Below are 26,201 nucleotides of genomic sequence, written 5' to 3' on the forward strand. Positions count from 1 at the left end.
TGGAGAGGGGAGACTTGCAGCATGGGCAACTGCTGGTGTTCCAGACAACCTTGCCCAGGTCTGCACCCTGGAGAGTTAAGGCTTTTCCAGGTGCAGATCCATGGTCTCGCAAGACTAATGGATGCCTTTAAATTAGCTCAAGAACAGCATTCTCACATACGCATCCTTCTTCATCAATTGTGTAAGGATGGTATGTAGAGCAGTAGCTATTGTGTCATCTGTCGATCGGTTGGGTCAGTAGGTGAATTGTAAGGGGTCCAGTTTGGGTGGTCGCAAACTGCAGATGTAATCCTTGACCAGCCTCTCAAAGCATTTGCTTATTATTGAGGTGAGTGCAACAGGACACCAGTCGTTCAGGTGTGTTACCTTGGTCTTTTTTGTTACAGAGACAATAGTGGATGTTTTGAAGCAGGAGGGCACGCGACACTGGGACAAGGAGAGATTAAAAATGTCAGTAAACACACCTGCCAGTTGTGCCGCGCACTCTGAGTACCCACCCTGAGATGCTGTCTGGTCCTGCAGGCTTGTTGGAAACATCTGCGTACCTCAGTCTCAGAGATGACCAGGTTGCAAGTTGTGGCAGTGGCTTTCCTCGGAGGCTCAGAGTTTTCAAGCTTGGAGAGGCTGAAGGGAGCTGGACTTTGCAAATCCATACTTACGTCATTCTACATTTGCGCGGTAGAGAGCATCCTAACAAGCTTCACCACTGCATGTTATGGAAACTGTACTGCAGCAGACAGGAAGTCTCTACAGCGGTAGTCTAAATTGCCCAATGCATCACCGGCAACTGCCTACCCGCCACCAATGACAGATATACAGAAAGGTGCCAGGAAAGGGCCAGTAACATCATGAAGGATCCCACCTACCCACCCTGCTCATGGATTGTTTGTCGCATTCCCATCAGAGAAGAGGCTACGTAGCATCCATTCTAGGACCAACAGACTGATCAGCACCTCCACTCACTAACCCACCCCTCCACACCGCCAACCACCACTATTTTATCATTTCCTGTCAGTTACCTTAGATACAGACACATCTGTGCCTAACGTCACTTTATTGACATACAATCAATCTATGAGTACAAACATATGTAGACATACATGCGCTACCGTGGGGGGTGTGGGGCGACACAGCAGAGTAGTGGTTAGCATGACACTGTAACAGGTCGGGGCATTGGATTTTGGAGTTCAATTCCTGTCTCCTCTATAAGAATGTTCTTCCTGTGAGTGAGTGGGTTTCCTCTGGGTTCTCCAGTTTCCTCCCACAATCCACAGACATTCTGGTTAGTAGGTTAATTGGTCGTTGTAAATTGTCCTGTGATTAGGCTAGGGTTCAATTGGTGGGTTGCTGGGAGGTGCAGCTTGTTGGCCAGAAGGGCCTGTTCGGCAAGGTATCTCTAAATAAATAAATAATCACAGTTATCACATTTGCACAGTTTCTTGTCTTCCATGCTCTTGCATTGATCCTGTTTAGACCATAAGACCAAGACAAAAGAGCAGAAGTCCGCCATTCAGCCCATCGAGTCTGTTCCATTTTATCATGAGCTGATCCATTCTCCCATTTAGTCCCACTTCCCCACCTTCTCACCATAACCTTTGATACCCTGGCTACTCAGATACCTATCAATCTCTGCCGTAAATACACCCAATGACTTGGCCTCCACTGCTGCCCGTGGCAACAAATTCCATAGATTCACCACCCTCTGACTAAAAAAATTTCTTGGCATTTCTGTTCTGAATGGGCGCCCTTCAATCCTTAAGTCATGCCCTCTCGTACTAGACTCCCCCATCATGGGAAACAACTTCGCCACATTCACTCTGTCCATGCTTTTCAACATTCGAAATGTTTCTATGAGGTCCCCCCTCATTCTTCCAAACTCCAAGGAATACGGTCCAAGAGCGGACAAACGTTCCTCATATGTTAACCCTCTCATTCCCGGAATCATTCTAGTGAATCTTCTCTGTACCCTCTCCAACGTCAGCACATCCTTTCTTAAGTAAGGAGACCAAAACTGCCCACAGTTCTCCAAGTGAGGTCTCACCAGTGCCTTATAGAGCCTCAACATCAGATCCCTACTCCTATACTCTATTCCTCTAGAAATGAATGCCAACATTGCATTTGCCTTCTTCACCACCGACTCAACCTGGAGGTTAACTTTAAGGGTACCCTGTACGAGGACTCCCAAGTCCCGTTGCATCTCCGAACTTTGAATTCTTTCCCCATTTAAATAATAGTCTGCCCATTTATTTCTTCTGCCAAAGTGCATAACCATACACTTTCCAACATTGTATTTCATTTGCCACTTCTTTGCCCATTCTTCCAATCTATCCAAGTCTCTCTGCAAACTCTCCATTTCCTCAGCACTACCAGCCCCTCCACCTATCTTCATATCGTCAGCAAACTTAGCCATAAAGCCATCTATTCCATAATCCAAATCGTTGATGTACAATGTAAAAAGAAGTGGCCCCAACACGGACCCCTGTGGAACACCACTGGTAACCGGCAGCCAACCAGAACAGGATCCCTTTATTCCCACTCTCTGTTTCCTGCCAATCAGCCAACGCTCTGTCCACATATGTAACTTTCCCGTAATTCCATGGGCTCTTATCTTGTTAAGTAGCCTCATGTGTGGCACCCTGTCAAAGGCCTTCTGAAAATCCAAATATTCAACATCCACTCATCTCCCTTGTCTAGCCTACTTGTAATTTCCTCAAAAAATTGTAATAGGTCTGTCAGGCGGGATTTTCCTTTAAGGAATCTATGCTGAGTTCTGCCTATCTTGTCATATGCCTCCAGGTACTCCGTAACCTCATCCTTGACAATCGACTCCAACAACCTCCCAACCACCTATGTCAAGCTAACAGGTCTATAATTTCCTTTTTGCTTCCTTGCCCCCTTCTTAAATAGCGGAGTGACATTTGCAATCTTCCAGTCCTCCGGAACCATGCCAGAATCTATCGACTTTTGAAAGATTTAGTTACTGTTCTGAAGATTTGCTGAGTATGCCTGCAGGAAAAAGAATCTCAGGGTTGTACGTGGTGACATGTAGTCTAATAGTGCATTATACTTTAAACTTTAATCTTATGTATTTTTATTTTTTTGTGTTTGTTATGTTTATTATATTGTTTTATTATGCTGTATTGGATCTGGTGTAACAATCATTTTGTTCTCCTTTAAACTTGTGCACTGAAGAATGACAATAAACTATCTTGAATCTTGAAAATGACCTCACAGCTCTTTACTGGAACTACTTGTATCCTTTATTTTACCCATCTTTTCAAAAGTTAAGAGAATTTGGATAGAAAGGTGGCTGAGGAAAAGATTGGCCACGTTTGATTGGCATTTAACTAGGTGGCTGAGAAGCTAGTGCTGGGGGCAGGGCTTCAGGTTCTTGGATTATTGGGATCTCTTGGGAGGGAGAAGATGGCGGCACGACGCAATGCGCGCAGCCTCTCCAGTGAAATGATATCGTATTTGTTAAATAGGGTACTGTGCACAATTCTGATTTGATGGAGACAGCTGTGAGAGCATGGAGAAACATCTGGAGTAACTTCTGAAATGCCCAGTTCGCTGCCGCTGCTACTGTGCGATCGAGAATCTCCGGAGGGAATGCCCCTAAATCCTTGACTTTGCCTGCTGCTGGCGACCGGGGCGGGGGTCGAAGTGTTCGGCAGAGATGGTGCTCGGTGCTCGAAGTTTTCGGACGACTCAGGGTCGGACTGTGGTCGGGCATGGCAGGGAGAGTTTTCTTCCTTTTCCCGTCTGCATGAGATGTGGGCCTTTTGAGAGACTTTGACTTTTTTACCGTGCTCACGGCCTGTTCTTCATCAAGTTACGGTATTGCTTGCACTGTTGTAACTATATGTTATAATTATGTGTTTTTTGTCAGTTTTTCAGTCCTGGTCTGTCCTGTGTTTCTGTGATATCACACTGGAGGAATATTGTATCATTTCCTAATTCACGCATTACTAAATGACAACAAAAGAGGACTGCGTGTCCTCATAATCTAATCTAATCTTCTGGGGGAGTTACAAAAGAGATGGGTTGCACCTGAACCTAAGAGGGACCAATATTCTCAAGGGCACATTTGTTAGAGCTGTTGGGGGTGGGGGGGGGGGGTTAAACTAACTACGCAGTGGCATGCGAACTGGAGTGAAGGAACTCAGGATGGGACAGATGGTAAAAAAAAAATCAAAGTTAGCATGCAGTCAGACTGTCAGGAAGGGCAGGCAGATGATACGATAAAATTGCAGTCAGTGGGGTGAGTATCAGTGCATTAGGGAAGCAAAATCAAAAAAACGTAGCAAATACAACATACCAAGTGTTATATCTCAATGCATGGAGTATAAGAAATAACATGGATGATCTTGTTGCACTTTTACTGATTGTCAGGTATGATGTTGTGACCATCACTGAATCGTGGCCGAAGGATGGTTGTAGTTGGGAACTGAATGTCCAAGGTTACACGTCATATCAGAGGGATAGGAAGGTAGGCAGAGAGGTTGCCATGGCTCTGCATCAAATCAGTAGAGAGATATGACATAGGATTGGAAGATGTTGAATCCTTGTGGGTTGAGTTAAGAAACTGCAAGGGTAAAAGGACCCTGATGGCAGTTATATACAGGCCTCCCAATAGTAAGATGGGATGTGGGCCACAGATTACAATGGGAAGTAGAAAGGGTGTGTCAAAAGGGCAATTTTATGATAGTCATGGAGATTTCAGCATGCAGGTTGATTGGGAAAATCAGGTTGGAAATTGATCCCAAGAGAGTGATTTTGTTGATTGACTATGCCATGGTTTTTTTTGAAGATTGTTGTTTAGCCTACTGGGGAATCAGCTATACGAACTGCTGGTGACTAGGGAGCTTAAGGTAAAAGAACCCTTAGGAGATACTGATCACAATATGGTTGAGTTCAACTTGAAATTTGATAGGGAGAAAGTAAAGTCTGATGTAGCAGTCTTTCAGTGGAGTAAAGGAACCTACAGTGGTATGACAGAGGAGTTGGCCAAAGTAAATTGGAAGGAGATGCTGGCAGGGATGACAGCAGAGCAGCAGTGGCTTGAGTTTCTGGGAAAAATGAGGAAGGTGCAGGATAGAAGTATTCCAAAAATAAAGAATTACTCAAATGGTAAAACAGTACAACTGTGGCTGACAAGGGGAGTCAAAGCTATTGTAAAAGCAAAAGAAAGGACGTACAACAATGCAAAAATTAGCGGGAAGTTAGAGGATTGGGAGGCTTTTAAAAGTCTACAGAAAGCAACTAGAAGAATCATTAGGAGGGAAAAGATGAAATATGAAGGCAAGCTAGCAAACAATACCAAGGAGGATACAAAAAGCTTTTACAAGCATATAAAAAATAAAAGAGAAATGAAAGTAGATATAGGGCAGCTAAAAAATGAGGCCAGAGAAATAATAATGGGGGACAAGGAGATGGTAGATGAACTAAATGAGTACTTTTCATCAGTCTTCACTGTGGAAGACACTAGCACTGTGCTAGGTGTTGAAGAATGTGAGGAAAGAGAAGCGTGTGCAGTTACTATTATAAGGTGCCCAAAAATCTGAAAGACCTAAAGGTACATAAGTCACCTGGACCAGATGAAATGCACCCTAGTTTTCTGAAAGAGGTAGCAGTAGAGATTGTGGCAACATTTATAATGATCTTTCAAGAATCATTGGACTCTGGCGTGATGCCAGAGGACTCAAAAGCAGCAGAAAGGAAATTACAGACCAGTTAGCTTGACCTCAGGAAGATGTTGGAGTCAATTGTTAAGGGTAAGGCTCTGGGGTACCTGGTGGCACAAGACAAGACAAAGTCAGCATGGTTTCCTTAAGGGAAAATCTTGCTCGGAAACCTGTTGGAATTTTTGAGGAGATTACAAGTAGGACAGATAAAGGGGATGCAGTGGATGTTGCATATTTGGATTTTCAGAAGGCCTTTGACAAGGTGCCACACATGACGCTGCTTACCAAGTTAAGAGTCCATGGTATACAGGAAAGTTACTAGCATGGTTAGAGTATTGGCTAATTGGTAGGAGGCAGAGAACTGGAATAAAAGGATCCTTTACTGATTGGCTGCCAGTGACTAGTGATGTTCCGCAGGGGTCGCTGTTGGGACCACTTCTTTTTATGCTGTATATAAATGATTTTGATGATGGAATAGATGGCTTTGTTGTCAAGTTTGCAGATGATACGAAGATTAGTGGAGGGGCAGGTAGTGTTGAGGAAGCAGGAAGGCATCAGGACTTAGGCAGACTAGGAGAATTGGCAAGAAAGTGGTAAATTAAATATAATATTGGAAAATGCATTTTGGTAAAAAAATAAATGTGCAGACTATTTTCTAAATGGGGAGAAAATCCAAAAATCTAAGATGTAAAGGGCCATGTGCTGAACATCCTAAAGGTTAACTTGCAGGTAGAGTCGGTAGTGAGGAAGGCAAATGCAATGTTAGCATACATTTCAAGAGTTCTAGAATATAAGAGTAGGGATGTGATGCTGAGGCCTTATAAAGCACTGGTGAGGCTTCCCTTTGAGTTTTGTGGGCTTCTTATCTAAGAAAAGATATGCTGGCATTGGAGAGGGTTTTCAGGAAGATCACAAGAATAGTTCTAGGAATGAAAGGGAGGAGTGTGGGAGGATCGTTTGATGGCTCTGGGCCTGTACTCACTAGAATTTAGAAGGGTGAGATCTTATTGAATGTTGAACGCCCTAGACAAAGTAGATATGAAAAGGATATTTCCCATTGAGGGGTAGTCTGGGACAAGAAGGCACGTTTAAGGCAGAGCTTGATAGGTTCTTGATTAGATACGGCATCGAAGCTTATGGAGAGAAGGACAGCGAATGGGCCTGAGAAGGGAAAAAAGGATCAGCCACAAACAAATGGCAGAACAGACTTGATGGGCCAATTGGCCTATATCTATATCTTATGGTTTGTTGGTGTTATGTTATTCAGAGCAGGACAAGAGACCAAATGCCCTGCTCCTGTGCCTGTATTTGATGTTCATGTGTATACTGCTCTTTCAAGGCTGAGATGAATGCAAATGATAATTATGATCCTTGTTACATTCACAGGATACAATACAATCAGAATTACCATGATACTGAACATTTGGTGACAGTTTCAAAACAGAACAAGACATAGCTCCTTAAGATAGTAGAGCAGAATTCAGTCACTGAGCCCATCGAGTTTGCTCTGCCATTCTTTCATGGCTGATTCATTATGCTTCTCAATCCCATTCTCCGCTCCCCCCACCCCCTTAACCTTTGGCACTCTGACTAATCAAGAAACTATCAGCCTCTACTTTAAATATACCCAATGTCTTGGCCTCTACAGCTGCCTGGCAATGAATTCTATAGATTTACCACCCTCAGGCCAACCTCCTTATTACTGTTCCAAAGGGACAACCTTCTATTCTGAGGCTGTGCTCTCTGGTCCTAGACTCCCTCATTATTGGAAACATCCTCTCCGTATCCACTCTCTCCAGATCTTTCAGTATTCAGTTAGTGGTCCCATCTCCTGCTCTTTCCCCAAAGCTATGGAAATTATTTTCCTTAATTTCTAATTGACTGATTATCTCAACAAGAGACGAGCTCTATACTACACCGGCCTTTCAGTTCTTCCTTGTCCTATCTTTTGCTTAAAGATTGAATCTTTGCTGAAAACTCTGTAAGGGATCAGGAGTTTGGGCGGCAGACAGGAATGGAATTGATGTTTTGTGTCAGGCATTCATCACAACTTGGTGAGAAGAGAACCACCTTGTTAATCTGCAGAGAAGAGTCAAGGTAATAGGCTGCAGAGCAGAGTCAATAAGGTCACAGTCTATAAACATGAAATTGGAACAAAATCAATCCAGAAACAATTTGAAATGTAATTGCAAACGGTTAGTGTATTGAGTTACAGTGTCCGCTCTAACATCAGGGTTCAAATCCCACTGCTGTCTGTAAGGAGTTTGTACGTTCTCTCTATGACTACATGGGTTTCCTCCCTCATTCCAAAGACACAATTAACATAGGGTTAGGAAGTTGTCTGTCTGTCTCTCCAGGTACCATATCCGATGCGGACTTTGGTGACCATGGTTTTCCATATAGATCTATCCTTCATTTTTTGGATGACTCCCATTTCCTTGATGTGTAGCCACCTGGCTATGCTTTTGATGTACATAAGCCGAGGTCTTCCTCTAGGTTTGCTCCCCTCAATCGTTCCAGAGAGTATGAGTTTTTCTAGTTCATCTTTCCGCATGATGTGTCCTAGGAATCTGAGTTGTCTTTCTCTTATTGTTGGTATGAGTGATCAAATTGCTTAGGCTCTTCTGAGAACTTTATTTGATGTGTGTGTGGTCCATGATATTTGTAACCTCTCTCCTGTAGAACCATAATTCAGCTGCTTCTAGTCTCTTTTCCATTGCTGGAGAAATGGTCCAACATTCACTTCCATAAGTCAGGATAGAATAAATGTAATAATAGTAAGTTGTAGGCATCCTATATGGCATTGGAAGAATGGCGACATTTGTAGGTGGCCCCAGCACATCCACGGATTGTGCTTGTCATTGATACAAGTGACACGTTTGACTATGTCTTGATGCACATGAGACAAATAAAGTGATCTTTAATTGTTCAGAAAGGTTCAACCATTCCTGTTCTAAAATAAGAGGTAGAGGTTTGAATGGTTAAGCCTGAAGACATTTGTGCTGGCACTGGATTCATTGGAGGATTATAGGAGGCTGAAAACAAAAGACCGAGATGAGGTGAAGGAATTGACAGTGAACTAAAAGCTCAAGGCTATCTCTGTGTACTGAACAAAGGTGCTTTTAGTTTCTCTAGTGCAGAAGAGACGAGATTGTGAAAACCAAATGAACAAGGATATTCAGGAATATCGGAGCAGGAGTCTCCAAAATGCCACAAACCCACCAATCATTCAATGTGATCGTGGCCGATCTATCCCAGGCCTCAATCCGATACACCAAATCCCACCACCCTCAATCTGCCAAAGAATTTTCCAGTGGCCAATCATTTCAATTCCTATCCTGATCCCAACATGTCACACCACGGTGTTAGAACGATCAGACACTCTCAGGGTGGAGGAGCAACATCTCATATTCATTTCATCAATGTAGCCTCTAATCTGATGGCGTTAGCATTAATTTCTCTAACTTCTGGTAATTTCCTCCCCCTTCCCCTTTTTATTTCCTCATTCTGGCCTTTTACCTCTTCTCCTCACCTGCTTATCATCGCCCCCTGTGCCCCTCCTCCTTCCCTGTCTTCCATGGGCCACTCTCCTATCCTATCAGATTCCTTCTTCTCCCGCCTATTGCCTTTCTACCCATTACCTCTCACCACCGCCCCCTCCTTCTCCATCTACCTTAGAAACATAGAAAAACTACAGCACAATACAGGTCCTTTGGCCCACAAAGTTGCGCCAAACATGTCCCTACCTTAGAAATTACTAGGCTTACCTGTAGCCCTCTATTTTTCTAAGCTCCACGTACCTATTCAAAAGTCTCTTAAAAGACCCTATCGTATCCGCCTCCACCACCGTTGCCGGCAGCCCATTCCACGCACTCACCACTCTCTGAGTAAAAAACTTACCCCTGACATCTCCTCTGTACCTACTCCCCAGCACCTTAAACCTGTGTCCTCTTGTGGCAACAATTTCAGCCCTGGGAAAAAGCCTCTGACTATCCACATGATCAATGCCTCTCATCATCTTATACACCTCTATCAGGTCACCTCTCATCCTCTGTCACTCCGAGGAGAAAAGCCCGAGTTCACTCAACCTATTCTCATAAGGCATGCTCCCCAATCCAGGCAACATCCTTGTAAATCTCCTCTGCACCCTTTCTATGGCTTCCACATCCTTCCTGTAGTGAGGCGACCAGATCTGAGCACAGTACTCCAAGTGTGGTCTGACTAAGGTCCTATAAAGCTGCAACATTACCTCTCGGCTCCTAAATTCAATTCCATGATTGATGAAGGCCATTATACCATACGCCTTCTTCATTTTTAAATCTTTTTACTACCATATGCCTTCTTAACCAGAGTCAATCGATGCAGCTGCTTTGAGCGTCCTATAGACACGGACCCTTCTCCATGGATTGTCACGTTGTCGTGGTGGAGAAGCTTGTGTGGTCCTGTGATCCCGAGAGCGATGCCGTCTGGAGGTAGGGTCACCCATGGCAGTAAGTTCAAGGGTGAGGTCCCTGACAAAGAACAATCCAATCACGACCTCAACAGTGGAACAGACGGATGAAGTTACTTCGACCTCAACGGCTATGAAGGCGGTTGAAGGCTGCAACAAATCTATCAGCTCCAATCATCGTGGTTTCCATGCCGTTGGAATCAGTTGGTTGATTTATGAAGTATCGTGTGCTTCTTGGAGTGCAACATCAAGTAACACGTTAAACAAATACACGCACAAGCGTCTTCGCTCTGTGGGCCACTTCTAGCCACTTGAGAGCCCATAAATAGATCAATGGAACGAAGACCATCATCCTCGACCTCGAGGGATAGCTACGACGACGACAAAGGACTCAGACCCCAAGATCTCTCTGATCCTCCACACTGCCAAGAGTCTTACCATTAATACTATATTCTGCCATCATATTTGACCTACCAAAATGAACCACTTCACACTTATCTGGGTTGAACTCCATCTGCCACTTCTCGGCCCAGTTGTGCATCCTATCACTGTAACCTCTGACAGTCCTCCACACTATCCACAACACCTCCAACCTCTATGTCATCAGCAAACTTACTAACCCATCCCTCCACTTCCTCATCCAGGTCATTTATAAAAATCACGAAGAGTAAGGGTCCCAGAACAGGTCCCTGAGGCACTCCACTGGAGACCAACCTCCATGCCGAATATGACCCTTCTACAACCACTCTTTGCCTTCTGTGGGCAAGCCAGTTCTGGATCCACAAAGCAATGTCCCCTTGGATCCCATGCCTCCTTACTTTCTCAATAAGCCTTGCATGGGGTACCTTATCAAATGCCTTGCTGAAATCCATATACACTACATCTACTGCTCTTCCTTCATCAATGTGTTTAGTCACATAAAAATAACCTTCTTATTCTAGCTTCTAGCCCCTTCCTTTCCAGTCCTGATGACGGGTCTCTGCCCAAAAAAGTTGAAAGTTTATTCATTTCCATTGATGCTGCCTGACCTGCTGAGTTTTTCCAGCATTTTGCGTATGTTGCTCTAGACTTCCAGCATCTGCAGAACCTCGTGCCTTTAATTTCTTGTACTGGGCAGCTTGCACAACTCTTTGAGGCAGAGAATTCTAGAGGCACACTGCCACAAGAAATTTCTTCGTAGCATGGTTTAAAATTCTCGAGTAGTGAAAATATTTTGGTATCTACTCTATCGTGCCTCCTCATGTTTCAGCTTGATCACCCATCATTCTTCGAAAAAGAATACAGAGCCAGATTCGCTGAACACTGGATTCTATTTTAATTAATACTTTAAGACTCTACGAAGTCACATTGCTTAAAATACTGGTACACAGAACTGCAATCAATTTTGCAGTGAATTGGTAAGTTTTAAGGCAGGGTGGGAGCCAGGCTTCCAGGCTGCTGTGGGGAGAGTGCAAAACTGTGGACTCCATCAGTCAGATGCCAAACCATCAGATTACTGAACCACTAAATGCACATTGAACAGGCTTTGCTGTTAATCATACAGATTCCTTAAGGTTGCCATAGCTGGGGGGGGGGGGGGGGAGGGGTTGGGAGTAGTGGGGATGAGGTCCCACTACCGATTAAATGCTCCTAAAGGCATGCTTCTCAAATAGCCTCTGACAACCAAGTCCAGCTCCTGACCTTCACTTGTGGCTTTGTCAGTAGAACTGTTTATACTGACAGGGAGAAGGGGCAAAGGCAGGTTACTGGTGCCTTATAAACAATCACTTTGGGCAGATGGGGCTCGTCAGTCATGGGTGACAGCTCATCTAGAAGGAAATCTTCGAAGGTAAACCCTGAGGAAATTTCTGGAGCTGGAATCCATAAGGTAGTCCTATATTGAGTTGCACACTGACTGACAACTTCTGCAATGCCAGTGGTGCAAGACTCTATCGGTCTTTGCCATTTTCTTTGGATTCATTAACTGCATGGAGAATGCCTGGCTCTCCATATCGTACTGCCCTGGCTTGCATATGACAGCTAGGACATAACATCCATGGTTGACCTCAACCAACAGAGGGCCTCAATGGAAACAAGACTCAATGGAACACTCTGCCAATGGTGGTGGTAGAGGCAGCTACAGTCGGGGCATTTAAGAAACTCTTAGGAAGGCACATTGATGATATAAAAATGGAGGGGTATGTAGGAGGGAAAGTTTAGATTGATCTTAGTGTAGATTAAAAGGTTAGCACAGCATTGTTGGCCAAAGGGCCTGTACTGTGTTGTACTGTCCTCTGTTCAAAATGCTGGAGGATTGGTTGGGGGGGGGCGGGGGAATAAATGGTGGATGTTTCAGGCCGAGACCCTTCATCAGACAAATGGGATTAGCGTAGATGAGCATCATCAACAGCATGGAGAGTCTTAGCCACCTCATTTCTGAGCTGTATGTTTCCATATTTAATGAACAATCATTCATATGAACAGATGTTAAAGTTCTTCTGCAAATTTATTTGTAGCACTAAATATAAAGACCTGGTTCAAGACCATCTTCACTTTGGCTGGTGCTGTTGTCGCTCCTCACTAGTTATCTGGCTTACCTAGCTTCTTTGCCAACTGTGACAGCAGATCACTGCAGGATTTCTGTTGAAGAACACATTGTTTAAATTACCCCATTTTCTACAGCATAAACAACAAAATTATTTCTGTTTTCTTGGAGACTGCCTACAAAAAGTACTGGATACAGCCCAGTCCATCACAGATAAAACCCTCCCCATCATTGAACACATCTACACAGAACATTGTCACAGGAAAGCAGCATTCATCATCGGGCATCCCACCACCAAGGTCATGCTCTCTTCTTGCTGGTGCCATCAGGAAGAAGATATGGGAACAGTTATTATCCCTCAACTATCAGGCTCTTGAACCAGAGGGGATAACTTCACTTACTCCATCACTATTCCCACAACCTACGGACTCCCTTTCAAGGACTCGTCATCTAATGATCTCAATACTTACCTTTATTTAATTACTATTTTCTTGGTTTTGTTTTTGTTTCTTAGTATTTACTGTGAATGTCCACAAGAAAAAGAAACTTAGGGTTGTATATGGTGATATATATGTACTTTGTTAATTAATTTATTTTGAACATTGAAGGAGACAGGTTCTGTTCATTTTTGCTGTTAATTATATGTTAGTAGTTCAGACAAATTGTTTGCTGTGAGTTATTCCCTATTTATTTGGAGTGCCTTTCATCAGTGGGTCTGGAAGCGGTGTGCAAATGGAGGCTTTTTGGCTTCTTGTACAGGTACATACCTCTAATGGGAGGAAAAAGGCATTTGAAATTAAAAAATGCTATTACAAATCCCATCATTTTCTTTTATATGCTTTGATATCTCATCTAGAATTTTTAGCCTCAATAAGGAGGCATCTGGGTGAAGAAACAACCATGGGGCATCATGGTAGCCATGTCATTACAGCTTGGGTCATTGGCGTTCAGTTCAATTCCGGTGCCTTCTGTTTGTACTTTCCTCCTCTGGCGTGTGAGTTTCCTCTGAGTGCTCCAGCTTCTTCCCACAGTCAAAAGACGTACCAGGGTTAGCAGGTTAATTGGCCATTGCAAATTGTCCTATGATTAGGCCAGCGTTAAAATGGTGAGCTACTGGGCGGCACGGATCATTGGGCAAAATGGATGTTCTGTGCTGTATGTCCAAATAAATAATATTGAAGATGGTTCTTTTCATTTTGCCTCCCTGTTCTAATTAACTGTATTTGTACATAGTTTAAGCTCTTTGGCGTTACAGTAGTTACCTTTATTTAACATGTGCACATGCATGCACTTGCAAACTCATCCCAATTGCCTCTAAATTGGTGAGGAGGTATCCAACAACATGAAGATCACTGTGGCTTTTTACACAACTTAAAGAGTTAACCACAGTACCAAGAGAACTGGAGGTTCCTTTTAGGGGAGACTGGGTCAGATCTTTTGAACTTCAACCCAGTGGCCAATCATTTCAATTGCTATCCCCATACCCATACCCATATGTCAGTTTGTAACCTCTTTTGCCATGATGAGGCCACAGTCAGGGTAGAAAATCAACACCTTGTATTCTGTCTAGGTAACAGCCAACCTGATGGCATGAACATCAATTCCTCCTTTCTGTAATTCCCCCACCCCCTCTCTCTTCTTCTACTCCCCACTCTGGTCTCTTACTTCTTCTCCTCACCTGCTTGTCACCTCCCACTGATGACCCTCCTCCTCCACTTCCTCCTATGGTCCACTCTCCTCTCCTATCAGATTCTTCTTCTCCAGCCCTTTACCTTTCCCACCCACCTGGCCTCACCTGTCACCTTGGAGCAATTCTCCTCCCCCTCCCCCACCACCTTATTCTGGTGTCTACCCCCTTTTAGTTTTTAACATCCTAGAGTTAATAAACACAAGATTTCCATGTTATGGGTTGTGAACTCTTCATCAGGACTGGAAAGAAAGAGTGAAGATGCCAGAATAAGGTGGAGGAGAGGGGAAGCAGGACAAACTAGGTGATAACTGAAGCCAGGTGGGTGGGGGAGGGGGGAATGAATCAGAACTAGGTTTTATACTGGCAAATACCATGAAATGTGTTGTTTTGCAGCAGCAGTGCAGAGTAATAAAAACAATAAATTACATTATATATGTATATAAAAAATAAGTAGTGTAAAAAGAGGGAAAATATTGAGGTAGTGTTCATGGCCCATTCAAAAATAGAGAAGAAGCTTAAATGTGGAGTGTGTGTCTTCAGGATCCTGTATCTCCTCCTTGATGGTAGCAATGAAGACAGGGCATGTCCTGGGTCATGGGAGTCCTTAATCACAGATGTCACCTTTTCAAAGTGCCTATGCTAGAGCAGGCTGAGTTTGCAACTTTCTTCAGCTTTTTCTGATCCCGCGTTGTGTCCCTTCCATACCATTAAGTAAGGAAGCTGGGAGGTGATGGGTAAAAAAAGGCAAAAGAGCTGGAGAAGAAGATTCATTTATTATCAAAGTTCATGAATCTGATAGGAGAGGAGAGTGGATTATGGGAGAGAGGGAAGGAGGAGAGGCACCAGGAGGTGGCAATAGGCAGGTGAGAAGAAGAGATAAGAGGCCAGAGTGGGGAATGGAAGAGGGAAGGGGGAGAGGACTTCGACTATTTATTCATCTCCATAGATGCTGAGTTCCTCTAGCATTTTTTTTTGTGTTACCCTAGAATTAATGTCTTTTCCCCAGGGTTGGGGAATCAAAAACATGAGAATTAGTTTAGAGTGAGAAGGGAGAGATTTAATTTTCCACCCAAACAAGTTGCCAGAGGCAACACACATAAAAGTTGCTGGTGAATGCAGCAGGCTAGGCAGCATCTATAGGAAAAGGTACAGTCAACGTTTCAGGCCGAGATCCTTTGCCCTGGTAGTACAGGAGCCTAAACTCAACATTTCAGAAAAACAAATTCTTCCCCACTGCCATCAGATTTCTGAACGGAGAATGAAACCATAACATACTACCACTGAAATTTTCTTTCTCTTTGTGCATTATCAAAGTTTCTTTTTTAAAATATATACTTTCTATTGTAATGTAGTTTTTAATTACAATGTACTGCTGCCGCAAAACAAATTCCACAATGTGCCAGTGATATTGAACCTGATTCTCATTCTAATTGATTTATTATAAAGCAATTAATAGAGAAGCAAAATAGTCTGATTCAGTGCAATGTGACACAATCTTGCATTAAATGCATGTGTTAAAGAATTGATCACAAATAGCCAAGTGAGCAAAAAATAATTTTTCCTGGAATTCTGCATACTTGCCTGAGTCTTCCCTGAAGGATGGTGTCTGAACTACAGTGAATATAATTGTTACATCTTCTAGCACTGTGAGCAGTGAGATGTGATCCTCTTTAGCCTCTGAGTTGAATACAGTACTTACACCAAGGTTCATAACCCAGATCATTTATTACATTGGTTTCAAATGCAATGCATTCAGTTTCTGAAGGGCCAGATGGAATTTCCTAATGTAGCATTTTCCCACAACCTATGGATTCCCTTTCAAGGACTCTTCAACTCATTTTGGATTTTGAATTCACATGTGCACAGTGTGATACAATACTGCAGAGCTTTTTATGTATAGAGGAACAAAGGGCACTGATCTTTTATTTAAGTCACGATAGCCACCGTGGTAGTACAGTGGTTAGCACGATGCTTTTACAGTTCAGTGTGTCGGTGCTCAGAGTTCAACTCCGACACCCTTTGTAAGGAGTTTGTACATTCTCCCCCTGACCATTGGGGCTTCCTCTGGGTGCTCTAGTTTCCTCCCACAGTCCAAAGACCTACCAGTTAGTACTTTAATTGGTTATTGTAAATTGTCCTATGATTGGGACCATTTCTTTTTAAGCTGTATATCAATAATTTAGATAATGGAATAGATGGCTTTGTTGTCAACTTTACAGATGATACGAAGATTGGTGGAGGGGGCAGGTAGTGTTGAGGAAACAGGAAAGCAATAGACAGATTAGGAGAATAGACAAGAAAGTGGCAAATGAAATACAATGTTGGAAAATGCATGGTCATGCAATTTGGTAGTAGAAATAAATGGAAGTTATTTACTAAGCAGGGAGAAAATCCAAAAATCAGAGATGCAAAGGGACTTGCGAGTCCTCGTGCAGAACACCCTGAAGGTTAATTTACAAGCAGAGTCAATAGTGAGGAAGACAAATGCGGTGTTAGCATTCATTCCAAAAGGTCATGAATACAAGAGCAGGGATGTGATGCCGAGGCTTTATAAGGCACTGGTGAGGCCTCCTCTCGAGTATCATGAACAGTTTTGGGTTCTTCATCTAAGAAGAGATGTGCTGGTGTTGGAGAGGGTGCAGAGGAGGTTCACAAGATTAAATCCAGGAACGTAAGGGTTATCATACAAGGAACGTTTGATGGCTCTGGGTCTGTACGCACTTGAATTTAAAAGGATGAGGGGGGAATCTCATTGAAACCTTTCGAATACTGAAAAGGCTAGACAGAGTACAACCTAGATGTGGAAAGGACTTTTCCCATGGAGGGGGAGCCCAGGGCAAGAGGCCACAGCCTTAAGATAGAGGGGTGTCCATTTAAAACAGAGATGTGGAGATATTTCTTTAACCAGAGGGTGGTGAATTCGTGGAATATGTTACCACATGCAGCTCTAGAGGCCCAGGTCGTTAGGAGTATTTAAATCAGAGCTTGATAGGTTCTTGATCAGACATGGCATCAAAGGTTACAGGGAGAAGGAGGGGAAAAAAGGAACAGCCATGATTGAATGGTAGAGCAAACTCTATGGGCCAATTGGCTCAATCCTGCCCCTATGTCTTATGGTCTTATAATGTCCCTTATTGTCAAGAAGCAAGCAATAATCACCAACACTAAAAATGATTATACCTGCAAAAATAATGGTAAGACTGGGCTCCTTTTCTAAAAAAGGACATCATGGCATTGAAGCGGGTCTAGAGGAGGCTCACAGGAATGATTGGCTTAATGCATGAGAAGGGCTTGATGGCCCTGGGCCTGTACTCACTGGAATTTAGAAGAATGAGGGAGCAATCCCATTGGAAACAATCGAATAGTGAAAGGACTAAATAGAGTAGACATGGAGAGTATATTTCCTATAGTGAAGGAGTCTAGGAACAGAGGGCAGAGCCTCAAAATAGAGGAACATCCATTCAGAAGAAAGATGAGTAGGAATTTTTAGCCTGAGGGTGATGAAACTGTGGAATTCATTGCCACAAACAGCTGTGGAGGCCAAGTCATTGAGTATATTTAAAGCAAAGGTTGATTAGACAAGATGTTAAAGATTAAGGAAAGAAGGCAGGAGAATGTGGTTGAGAGGGATAGTAAGTCAGCCATAATGGAATGGTGGAGCAGTTCTGCTCCTGTTTTAAGGTCTTAATCAAAGGTTGATAGGAAAATAGGAAAGCTGAATATCAGCTTATGGCACAACCAACTCTACAAAAAATGCCTTATTGTCAAGTAGCAAACAATAATCATTAACATTAAAAGTGATTATTTATTCCTGCACAAATAAGTCAAAGATAAAGATGAGTTTAAAGTATCAGTAGTCCTACAGGTTATATTGGCATTACATTATCTGTGCAAAACAATGACTGGTGGAAGGGATGTTTGAAATTCATTTCTTTGCCAGCCTTAAGTAATTGTGCACCATTTTAAAATTAGAAAACTGTTCAGACTGAAAAAAGAATGGATACCATATAAAGAATTTTTTTTTGCCATCCTGGAAACATGATACAAGTTTATAAGAAATTTAATCATTAAAGAATTAAATTTCAGAACTGATTAATACAATGCCTTATCCAAAGATGTTAACTTCTGGCTCAGTTATTGCATTTGAGTCAGGATTTACAGTATTTATCCTCAACAACAGGATATGGTTGAGGAGTGGCCAAGGATATAATGCTTTTCACAATTCAGCACCAATGATTCAAAGTTTTATGGAGATAACGTATATTTAAAGGAGAGCTGTGGATAGCCAGGCACCTGGCCGAAGAAAAAATAATCACTGCTATTTTCACTTGTGGTCGTTAATAAAACATTACATTAATTGCAACAGAACAAATGTCAGTTTTTTCTTGTCTTCTGCTTTCATTGTACCGCAAGTTCATTTTGGTCAGGTACTTCAGGCAAGATTTCAGACTTAAATTCTCAATTTTTGTCGTCCTTTCTTGTTTCCATACCCATATAAGGGAGTGTTGTACAGGGCAAGTCTCAATGAATGCTGATAGTCAACAAGGCTCTTGGTATTTAAAAACAAAAATAAAGAGGCAGCCTTGTGAAGAATGTCCAGGTCCTTGGCTGCAGCATGATTGCCATTTCCCCATTACTCCTCCAATCCCACCCCTCCTGTTGCAGCAAGTGAATAAAAAAAGATAAAGTCCGTGAAAGCAGTCAGTCTAAAGAGATGATGTCCGGGATGCTGCCAGCTGGTGCCCCGCCTCCTGCTACCACCCCGGTTTCTGTGCGGCTGCTGCTGTTGCCCTCATGGTGCTGTGTGGACGAGATGATGCTTCCGCCAACGGTGGTGGGCGTCATTGTCGGTGCTCCCACAGCAGAAGAGAGATTGTCCAGGAATATAGATTGACAGTACTGCATTCGAGGAAATAAAATAGTGAACACCTCCCCACAGCTGAAAGCTCTCAAATAACTTGGCAACAGAACTTGGACAGCCCTACAGTTTCTAATAAAGTTCCCTATCATAAAACTAGTGTTTGGCTCAGTACATGGACCCAAGTGTAGATGTGAAATCAGGGCTCATCAGTCACACCATAATTTCTAAAACCCTAAACATCCCATTTGTATTACTATTAATGTTGCTTACTTTAAAATGTTGTTTAGTCCTAAAAAAAAAGACCTGCTGATCTATTATCTTACTCATTACCAAATGGTGAGCACTGCAAAATTATGCACAACTTGGAATGGGTACAAAAAGAAAAAAAAAATGCATCACTTTGGATATTAAATTGACCAGAACTTTCAAAATTAGCTTTACAATTTACTAAACAGATAGCAGTTTTGTTAAGTCTCAAATTATAAAGCAATTGTTAGAACAAGATGTCTATAAGATGAAAATTTGCTTATTGTCTAGTTTTAACCAAGAACTAATTAACTGACCACTGGAAGGAAAGTCAAAGGAATATTAAGTAGGTGTACTAAAACCAAGAGGCAACTATACTGAGTAAAAAGCATGCAAACATGTTCTAGAAATGCGGGAGAATTCTGAATTCCACTTTCCCTCTAACTATGCATAAATATTATTTAATTTTAAAATCTTTCATCTGAGCCTTCATAATTCTGGCCTTGCATAATTTGTGAACAAGAATGCATTAGGCGTCTCTGCCATGCCAGAGTTTGCAGAGAGGTGCATAATTAGAAAACATATCTAGTAAATACAGAGAGCTGGAAACACTCTGTAATTCAGGCAACAGGTGCAGAAAGGAATAGAATCAATCAGAAACAAGAAGCTGGTTTCTCTCCCCAGAGACGCTGCTCATCAGCAGAATATTGTTTTTAATCTCAGATTTCTAAAAACGACAGTATGATTTATGAAACTAAAATATGAAGCTGCCCAAAAAAAAACTTAAATACACGGATTGTTTGGAGCAAAAGACTGCAATTAAACACAGCAAAAACAAATGGGTTCAACATTAACTTTTCATCTCCAAAGCACAATTTCAAATCCAATCCAATTAATGTAAGTATCCTAATATAAACCAAGTTCCTACAACACAAAGTTATCCCTGAATTACAATTTTATTTGGGATTGGGACAGAAAAGGTTTCTGTAGGACACAAAACATTCTAGCAGTGACATCAAGTTGCTGTTCTGAATTTACGACTAAAACATCTGGTCACAGAACATTATTGGGAGGTTTGTTCTGCTGGAGAAACTGACAGTAAGTACTTAAAATGACAAACTTCCATTCCTCTACATTCATAAAGTGGAAGAAGTGAGTGAATTTATATTCCAAAGCTGACCCACGATGTCTTCTTGCTGCAGATGTTAGCTTGGATTGAGTGCCCACCCTTGAAGTAGATTTATGGGTTAGGGAAGGGGCTCCCAATCTGGGATCTGTGGACCCTTTGCTTAATGGTACTGGTCCATGGCGTAAAAAAGGTCGGGAACCAGTGTTAGGGAAAAGGAAATACCAGTACATTTCTATAACACCGAGATAAAGCTTTTCTCCAGATCAACACTATTTCCCTCTTATTCCCCCTGCCCCAACCCCACAGATGGCTGGACTTGCTTGGATTATTTTTTTTTTTCTTTGGAGCGATGGAGGCTGGGGGAGATCTGACAGAGGTTTATGATTATAAGAGGCATAGATAAGAGTAGACAAAACTTTTTCTCAGGATTGAAATGTTTAATACCAGAGGGCATGCGACTAAGGTGAGAGGAGGTAATTTCAAAGTAGATGCGGGCAAGTATTTTTACACAGAGTAGTGGGTGCCTGGAATGCACTGCTTCAAGTGGTGGTAGAAACAGATACATTAGAGACTTTTCAGAGATGTTTAGATTGGCACATGTGTGTAGGTGGGAGTATTTGCTCACAGGGTGTGTGTAAAGCATCTAGTGCAGTAGTGTAGTAGTGCATGCTGCATGCCGCATAGTGCTCTCTACTTGCTGCTCTCTGCCTACAGATATTGCCACTGGTTAGCCTTCTTAATAGAGGGCGAAAAGAGGAGCCGAGTGTGTACGCCCCCTCCTGCCAGTACAGAGCCTCTCCTCCACCAAGACTCCTGCAGTGCCTCCTCGGGGCCACACACAAAACTGGTCCCAGGCTAAACTACAGGGGATCTCGGAGCAGCAGTGGGCCCCATAGATGTGGCATGCAGGCCCACCACTGTGTGGATACTGCGTCAACCACTGTCCCAGCTATGGGCAAATATCCCCACTGCCTTATGGTAAGTCTGTTGAGACGAGGCTAAGGGAGCACACCCTGACAGAAAAGCAATGCGCTGGCGGCGCGCAATAGGCGGGCCTTAACAGACAAAGGATCTGGCAGCCTCCTGCAGCCAAGATGTGGGACCGGTTGTCCTGGGATCACCCTTGCCACCAGGATTTAACTCATCATGGTAAAGATAGTGCTACTGGGGATGGCACTTTAAAATCTTCCTTGCGCAGGTCTCCACCTCTGACCACGGTGAACGATACTCGACCTTACATATAGTTGAAGTCTGACGGCGATGGGGTGTCTGGCAACTGGAGCAGGTACGAATGGACTGGGAGCTCTTAGTCAGAACCCTGCACGGCAGCAGCACAGGGTATTTGGTCGCTAGCAGCTGGGACTAAGTGGCAGCTGTTTTCGGCAGACCCCTGTGCAACTGCGCAACCCTATTTACGGACCGCACTGCTCACCCCGATTGGGGGATGGCCTAGAAAAGGTGGCCTAAAAATTGCCCATTCAATCACTCACCTGGATAGGTTACCGTGCCTATCAGGTTATTCCACTACTGCGGTCAAAATAAGAAACAATACAACCTAAAACCAGCAACATGGAATGTAAGGACTCTTCTGGACTCGTATGGCCTCTCTGACAGACCTCACCGGAGAACAGCCTTGATCGCTGCTGAGCTGAGGTGCTACAACATCGACATTGCTGCCCTGAGTGAGACCAGGCTCCTGGATGAAGGCTCTTTAACAGAGGAAGGGATGGGTTACACCTTCTTCTGGAAAGGTTTCCCCCCAGATGGACAACATCTCCATGGAGTAGGATTGGCCATCAAGAACACCCTTCTACCAAGTCTCACAGAAACACCTGTTGGCATTAGTGAAAGACTAATGACCCTCCGTATCCCCCTGGCAAAGAAACGTTATGCCACGCTTCTCAGTGCCTATGCACCAACTTTGCCATCTTAGAATGAGGCCAAGGAAGGCTTTTATCAGACATTGAATGAAGCTCTTTGCCAGATCCCTAAGAATGATAAAAATCCTTTTGCTTGGGGACTTCAACGCTAGGCTGGGACAGAACAACAGGACATGGAGTGGAGCGCTAGGTAGGCATGGTATTGGCAAGGTGAATGCAAATTGCATGAGGCTACTTACTCTTTGCTCTGAGCATAACCTTACCATAACCAACACCATCTTCCAGCAGAAGACAAAATATAAGACCTCATGGATGCACTCTTGCTCTAAACATTAGCCCGATTGACTTCATCATTGTGAGACGTAGTGACATCAAGGATATTCTTATCACCCATGCAATGAGAGGTGCAGAGTGCTGGACTGACCACCATATGATTGTGGCCAAGCTCCATCTGAAAGTGCGTCCCCTACTTGCGGCTGCAAAAATCCAATAAAGAGCAGCTAAATTGCAACTGCCTGAGAAACACAGAAGCAAGAAGTGAGTTTCGACTCATCCTAGCTGAAAAACTAAGGGAGCTGGAACCTTGTCTGAGCTCAGAAAATACCATGGAACAACAGTGGACCTATATCAGCTCTGCGTTCTATGAGGCAGCAGCCCAATCCATCGGCCATAAGAGCAGGAAACACCAGGACTGGTTTGACGATAACTCAGACACCATCCACAACTTGCTTAAGGACGTGCATAAAGCACACCGGGCAACTTTAGACAACCCTTCATCCACCAGCATCAGGCAGCATTGGCAGGCAGCTTGGAGGAAAGTGCAAAAGGCAATATGGGCCATACAAAATGAGTGGTGGACTGAAAAGGCACATGAAATCTAGTCCTTTGCCAATAATAATGACGTGCATAATTTTTACAATGCTGTCAAAACCATCTATGGCCCAATAAATCGATGTGTTACTCCCCTGAAAACAGCAGATGGTCTAACACTTCTGAAGAATCAGAATATCATTCTGCTGAGGTGGGCTGAGCATTTTAACACCCTGCTTAATCAGGACTCTGACGCAGACCCCACCATCCTGGACGAACTACCTGAACTTCCTCCTATTCATGACCTCAGTCTACCACCAACCTTCCAGGAGGTTCTGTCAGCTGTCCATTCCCTGAAGAACAACAAGTCCCCTGGCACTGACAATATCCCTGCTGAGTTACTGAAGAACGGAGGGTACATGTGTATGCGCACCCTCTACCAGTACATCACCAAGGCCTGGACTGATGAGAACATCCCACAGTAATAGAGAAATGCAAACATCATTGTCGTTTATAGAAACAAGGATGACAAGGCCATCTGCAGCAATAGTAGGGGCATATCACTCCTTTCTGTTGCTGGAAAGGTCCTGGCTAAGGTGATGCTTCAGAGACTCATTAGCAACATCACCGAGTCAATGCTGCCTGAATCGCAGTGCGGATTTAGGAAGAACAGGAGCACGACCAACATGATCTTCACAGCCCGGCAGCTTCAGGAAAGGTGCCGAGAACAACACAAGGACTTGTTTATGACCTTTGTCGACCTCTCCAAAGCATTCGACTGTGCAAAGAGAGCTCTTATGGGATGTCCTCCTCAGGTTTGGCTGTCCCAATAAACTTGTTAACATCCTCTGCCAGTTCCACGATGGGATGACTGCTCAGTTGACCATAGGAGGACAACAGTCCGAGCCCTTCCTTGTACGCACGGGGTGAGGCAGGGGTGTGTACTAGCACCAGTACTCTTTAACATCTTCCTCTTGTGTGTTACCAAGCCTCTCCACAACGAGATTGAAGACAGCAGCAGTGTGGCAGTGGACGTCGGATTAGATGGCAACCTCTTTGACATCAGGAGGCTCCACGCAACCACCAAACTCCGGAGAGAGCGGGTCCTGAAGCTGCAGTATGCAGACGACTGTGCTCTTGTGGCCCATACTCCGGGGGATCTTCAGACTGTCCTTGCTGTGGCGGTGAGAGTGTACAGCCGGATGGGGCTGACTGTCAATACCACCAAGACAGAAGTGGTTTGCCAATGGAGTACCAGTGTCCCACCCACTCTACCTGCCTTCACTGTTGGTGATGAAAAGCTGTCAGTAGTGCCATCTTTCAAATATCTGGGGAGCATTCTCTCTGAGGATAGCGGCATTGACAATGATATCCAGAGCCGCATTAAACAGGCATCAGCTGCCTTTGGGAGACTTCGGCGTAGAGTCTTTCAGAACAGGAGCCTTCGTCCCTCCACAAAGGTCACCGTATACCAAGCGGTCTGTGTCACCACCCTCCTTTATAGCCATGAAGCTTGGATAACCTACAACTGTCACATTAAGTCCTTGGAGCACTTCCACATAAGCTGCCTCCAGCGCATCCTGGGAATTACCTGGCGTGAGTGGGTGCCTCACACTGAAATACTTGTAAAGACCAACTGCAGGAGTATTGAGGCCGTGATCACCCAGTGTCAGCTGCAGTGGCTGGGGCACATGATAAGGATGCCCCCATGTCGGCTACCCCGTAGAGTGTTATACGGCCGGCTACATCATGGTCAACGCTCAGCTGGAAGGCCGAAGAAGTGCTATAAGGATCAGAAGAAGAATGCTTTAAAGAGGATGTTGCTGCTGACTGTACCACTTGGCGACAGCTGTGTAGGGACGGGGTTCGTGTTCTGGAGATGGAAAGAACAACCAGAAGACAGCAGAAGAGAGCCAGGAGAAATGCAGCCATGGTTGCCACCACTACCACATATACACGTCCCACCTGCAATAGAGCTTGTGGGCCCAGGATAGGACTGTATAGTCAAAGATCTCAACGTTAAAGGAGTGGACGTCGTCATCGGATTTCAATGGACAACCGAAGGTTGGCACATGAATGTGAGTGAAATGAAAGAATACGGACATTGTGTAGGCAGAGGGGATTAGTTCAGTTGGCAATCTGAATACTAATTAATTGGTTCAGCACAACGTTATGTCCCAAAGGGCCTGTTCCATGTTCTAGATGACTGAACATGAGCAGGGCCATTAGATTTACAGCAGCGATCATCACTGATGGATCTGCTTAATGTTTCATAAATAATCATGTCAAACTGCACAAAAAGGAGTAGGGGTTGGGGGTCCAGTCAGTGGCCAAGAGGGAACATGGAGAAGCACCAGGTAAGCACAGTGGAAAGGCTTTAGAGTGTCATGAGAATTGCCCTCTCAAATTTCAAAATAAAACAAAACTTCTTGCAATGTCACACTCCGGCTGATAAATAACTCAGTTACTGCAGAAACCTTCAATGGGGAGAGCAAACTTTTTAAAAACTTTTTCCCAAGATCTCTACCAGAAGTTCTACAAAAAGCTACATTCTATACAAACCTGAGGATCACTCTGAAACAATGAGAAGAAGTCCAAATCTGAAAAAAAAAATTGCATTTCCAAATCAGAAAAAGCACTGTAAGACTTGAAATACAGAATAAAATCAATATCAAGTTCATAGCTCCCAGAAAGTGTTTAGGGTTCACAGGGTAATTAAGAAGGCATATGGCATGCTTGCCTTTATTAGTTGAGGCATTTAGTTCAAAAATCAGGAAATTATGTTGCAACTGTATAAAACTCTAGTTGGGCTGCATCTGGAGTATTGCAGACAGCTCTGGCCATCCCATTATAGGAAGGATATGGGGACTTTGTACAGCGTGCAGACGAGGTTTACCAGGATGTTGTCTTGACTAGAAAGCATGTGC

The 26,201-nt window shown here is 43.6% G+C and overlaps 1 protein-coding gene across 4 annotated transcripts in view; it reads right to left on the reverse strand.

The window, feature by feature from the left end:
• Positions 1-12,438: 12,438 nt before the first annotated feature.
• pias2 (protein inhibitor of activated STAT, 2) overlaps positions 12,439-26,201 on the reverse strand; it is a 109,923-nt gene continuing 96,160 nt past the window's right edge. For 2 of the 4 annotated variants that reach the window (XM_072252160.1, XM_072252162.1), the window contains exons 13-14: positions 25,837-25,874; positions 15,835-19,247 (exon numbers count right to left, since the gene is read on the reverse strand). In XM_072252160.1, the coding sequence (XP_072108261.1) occupies positions 19,050-19,247; positions 25,837-25,874 (236 nt within the window). In that variant the 3' untranslated portion in view covers positions 15,835-19,049. Of the gene's footprint in view, positions 12,754-15,833; positions 19,248-25,836; positions 25,875-26,201 lie in introns of those variants that run through there. The other 2 variants (XM_072252163.1, XM_072252161.1) reach the window with 2 other exon arrangements.

The sequence above is a fragment of the Mobula birostris genome, chromosome 3 (genome assembly GCF_030028105.1).
Source record: "Mobula birostris isolate sMobBir1 chromosome 3, sMobBir1.hap1, whole genome shotgun sequence".
NCBI lineage: Eukaryota > Metazoa > Chordata > Chondrichthyes > Myliobatiformes > Myliobatidae > Mobula > Mobula birostris.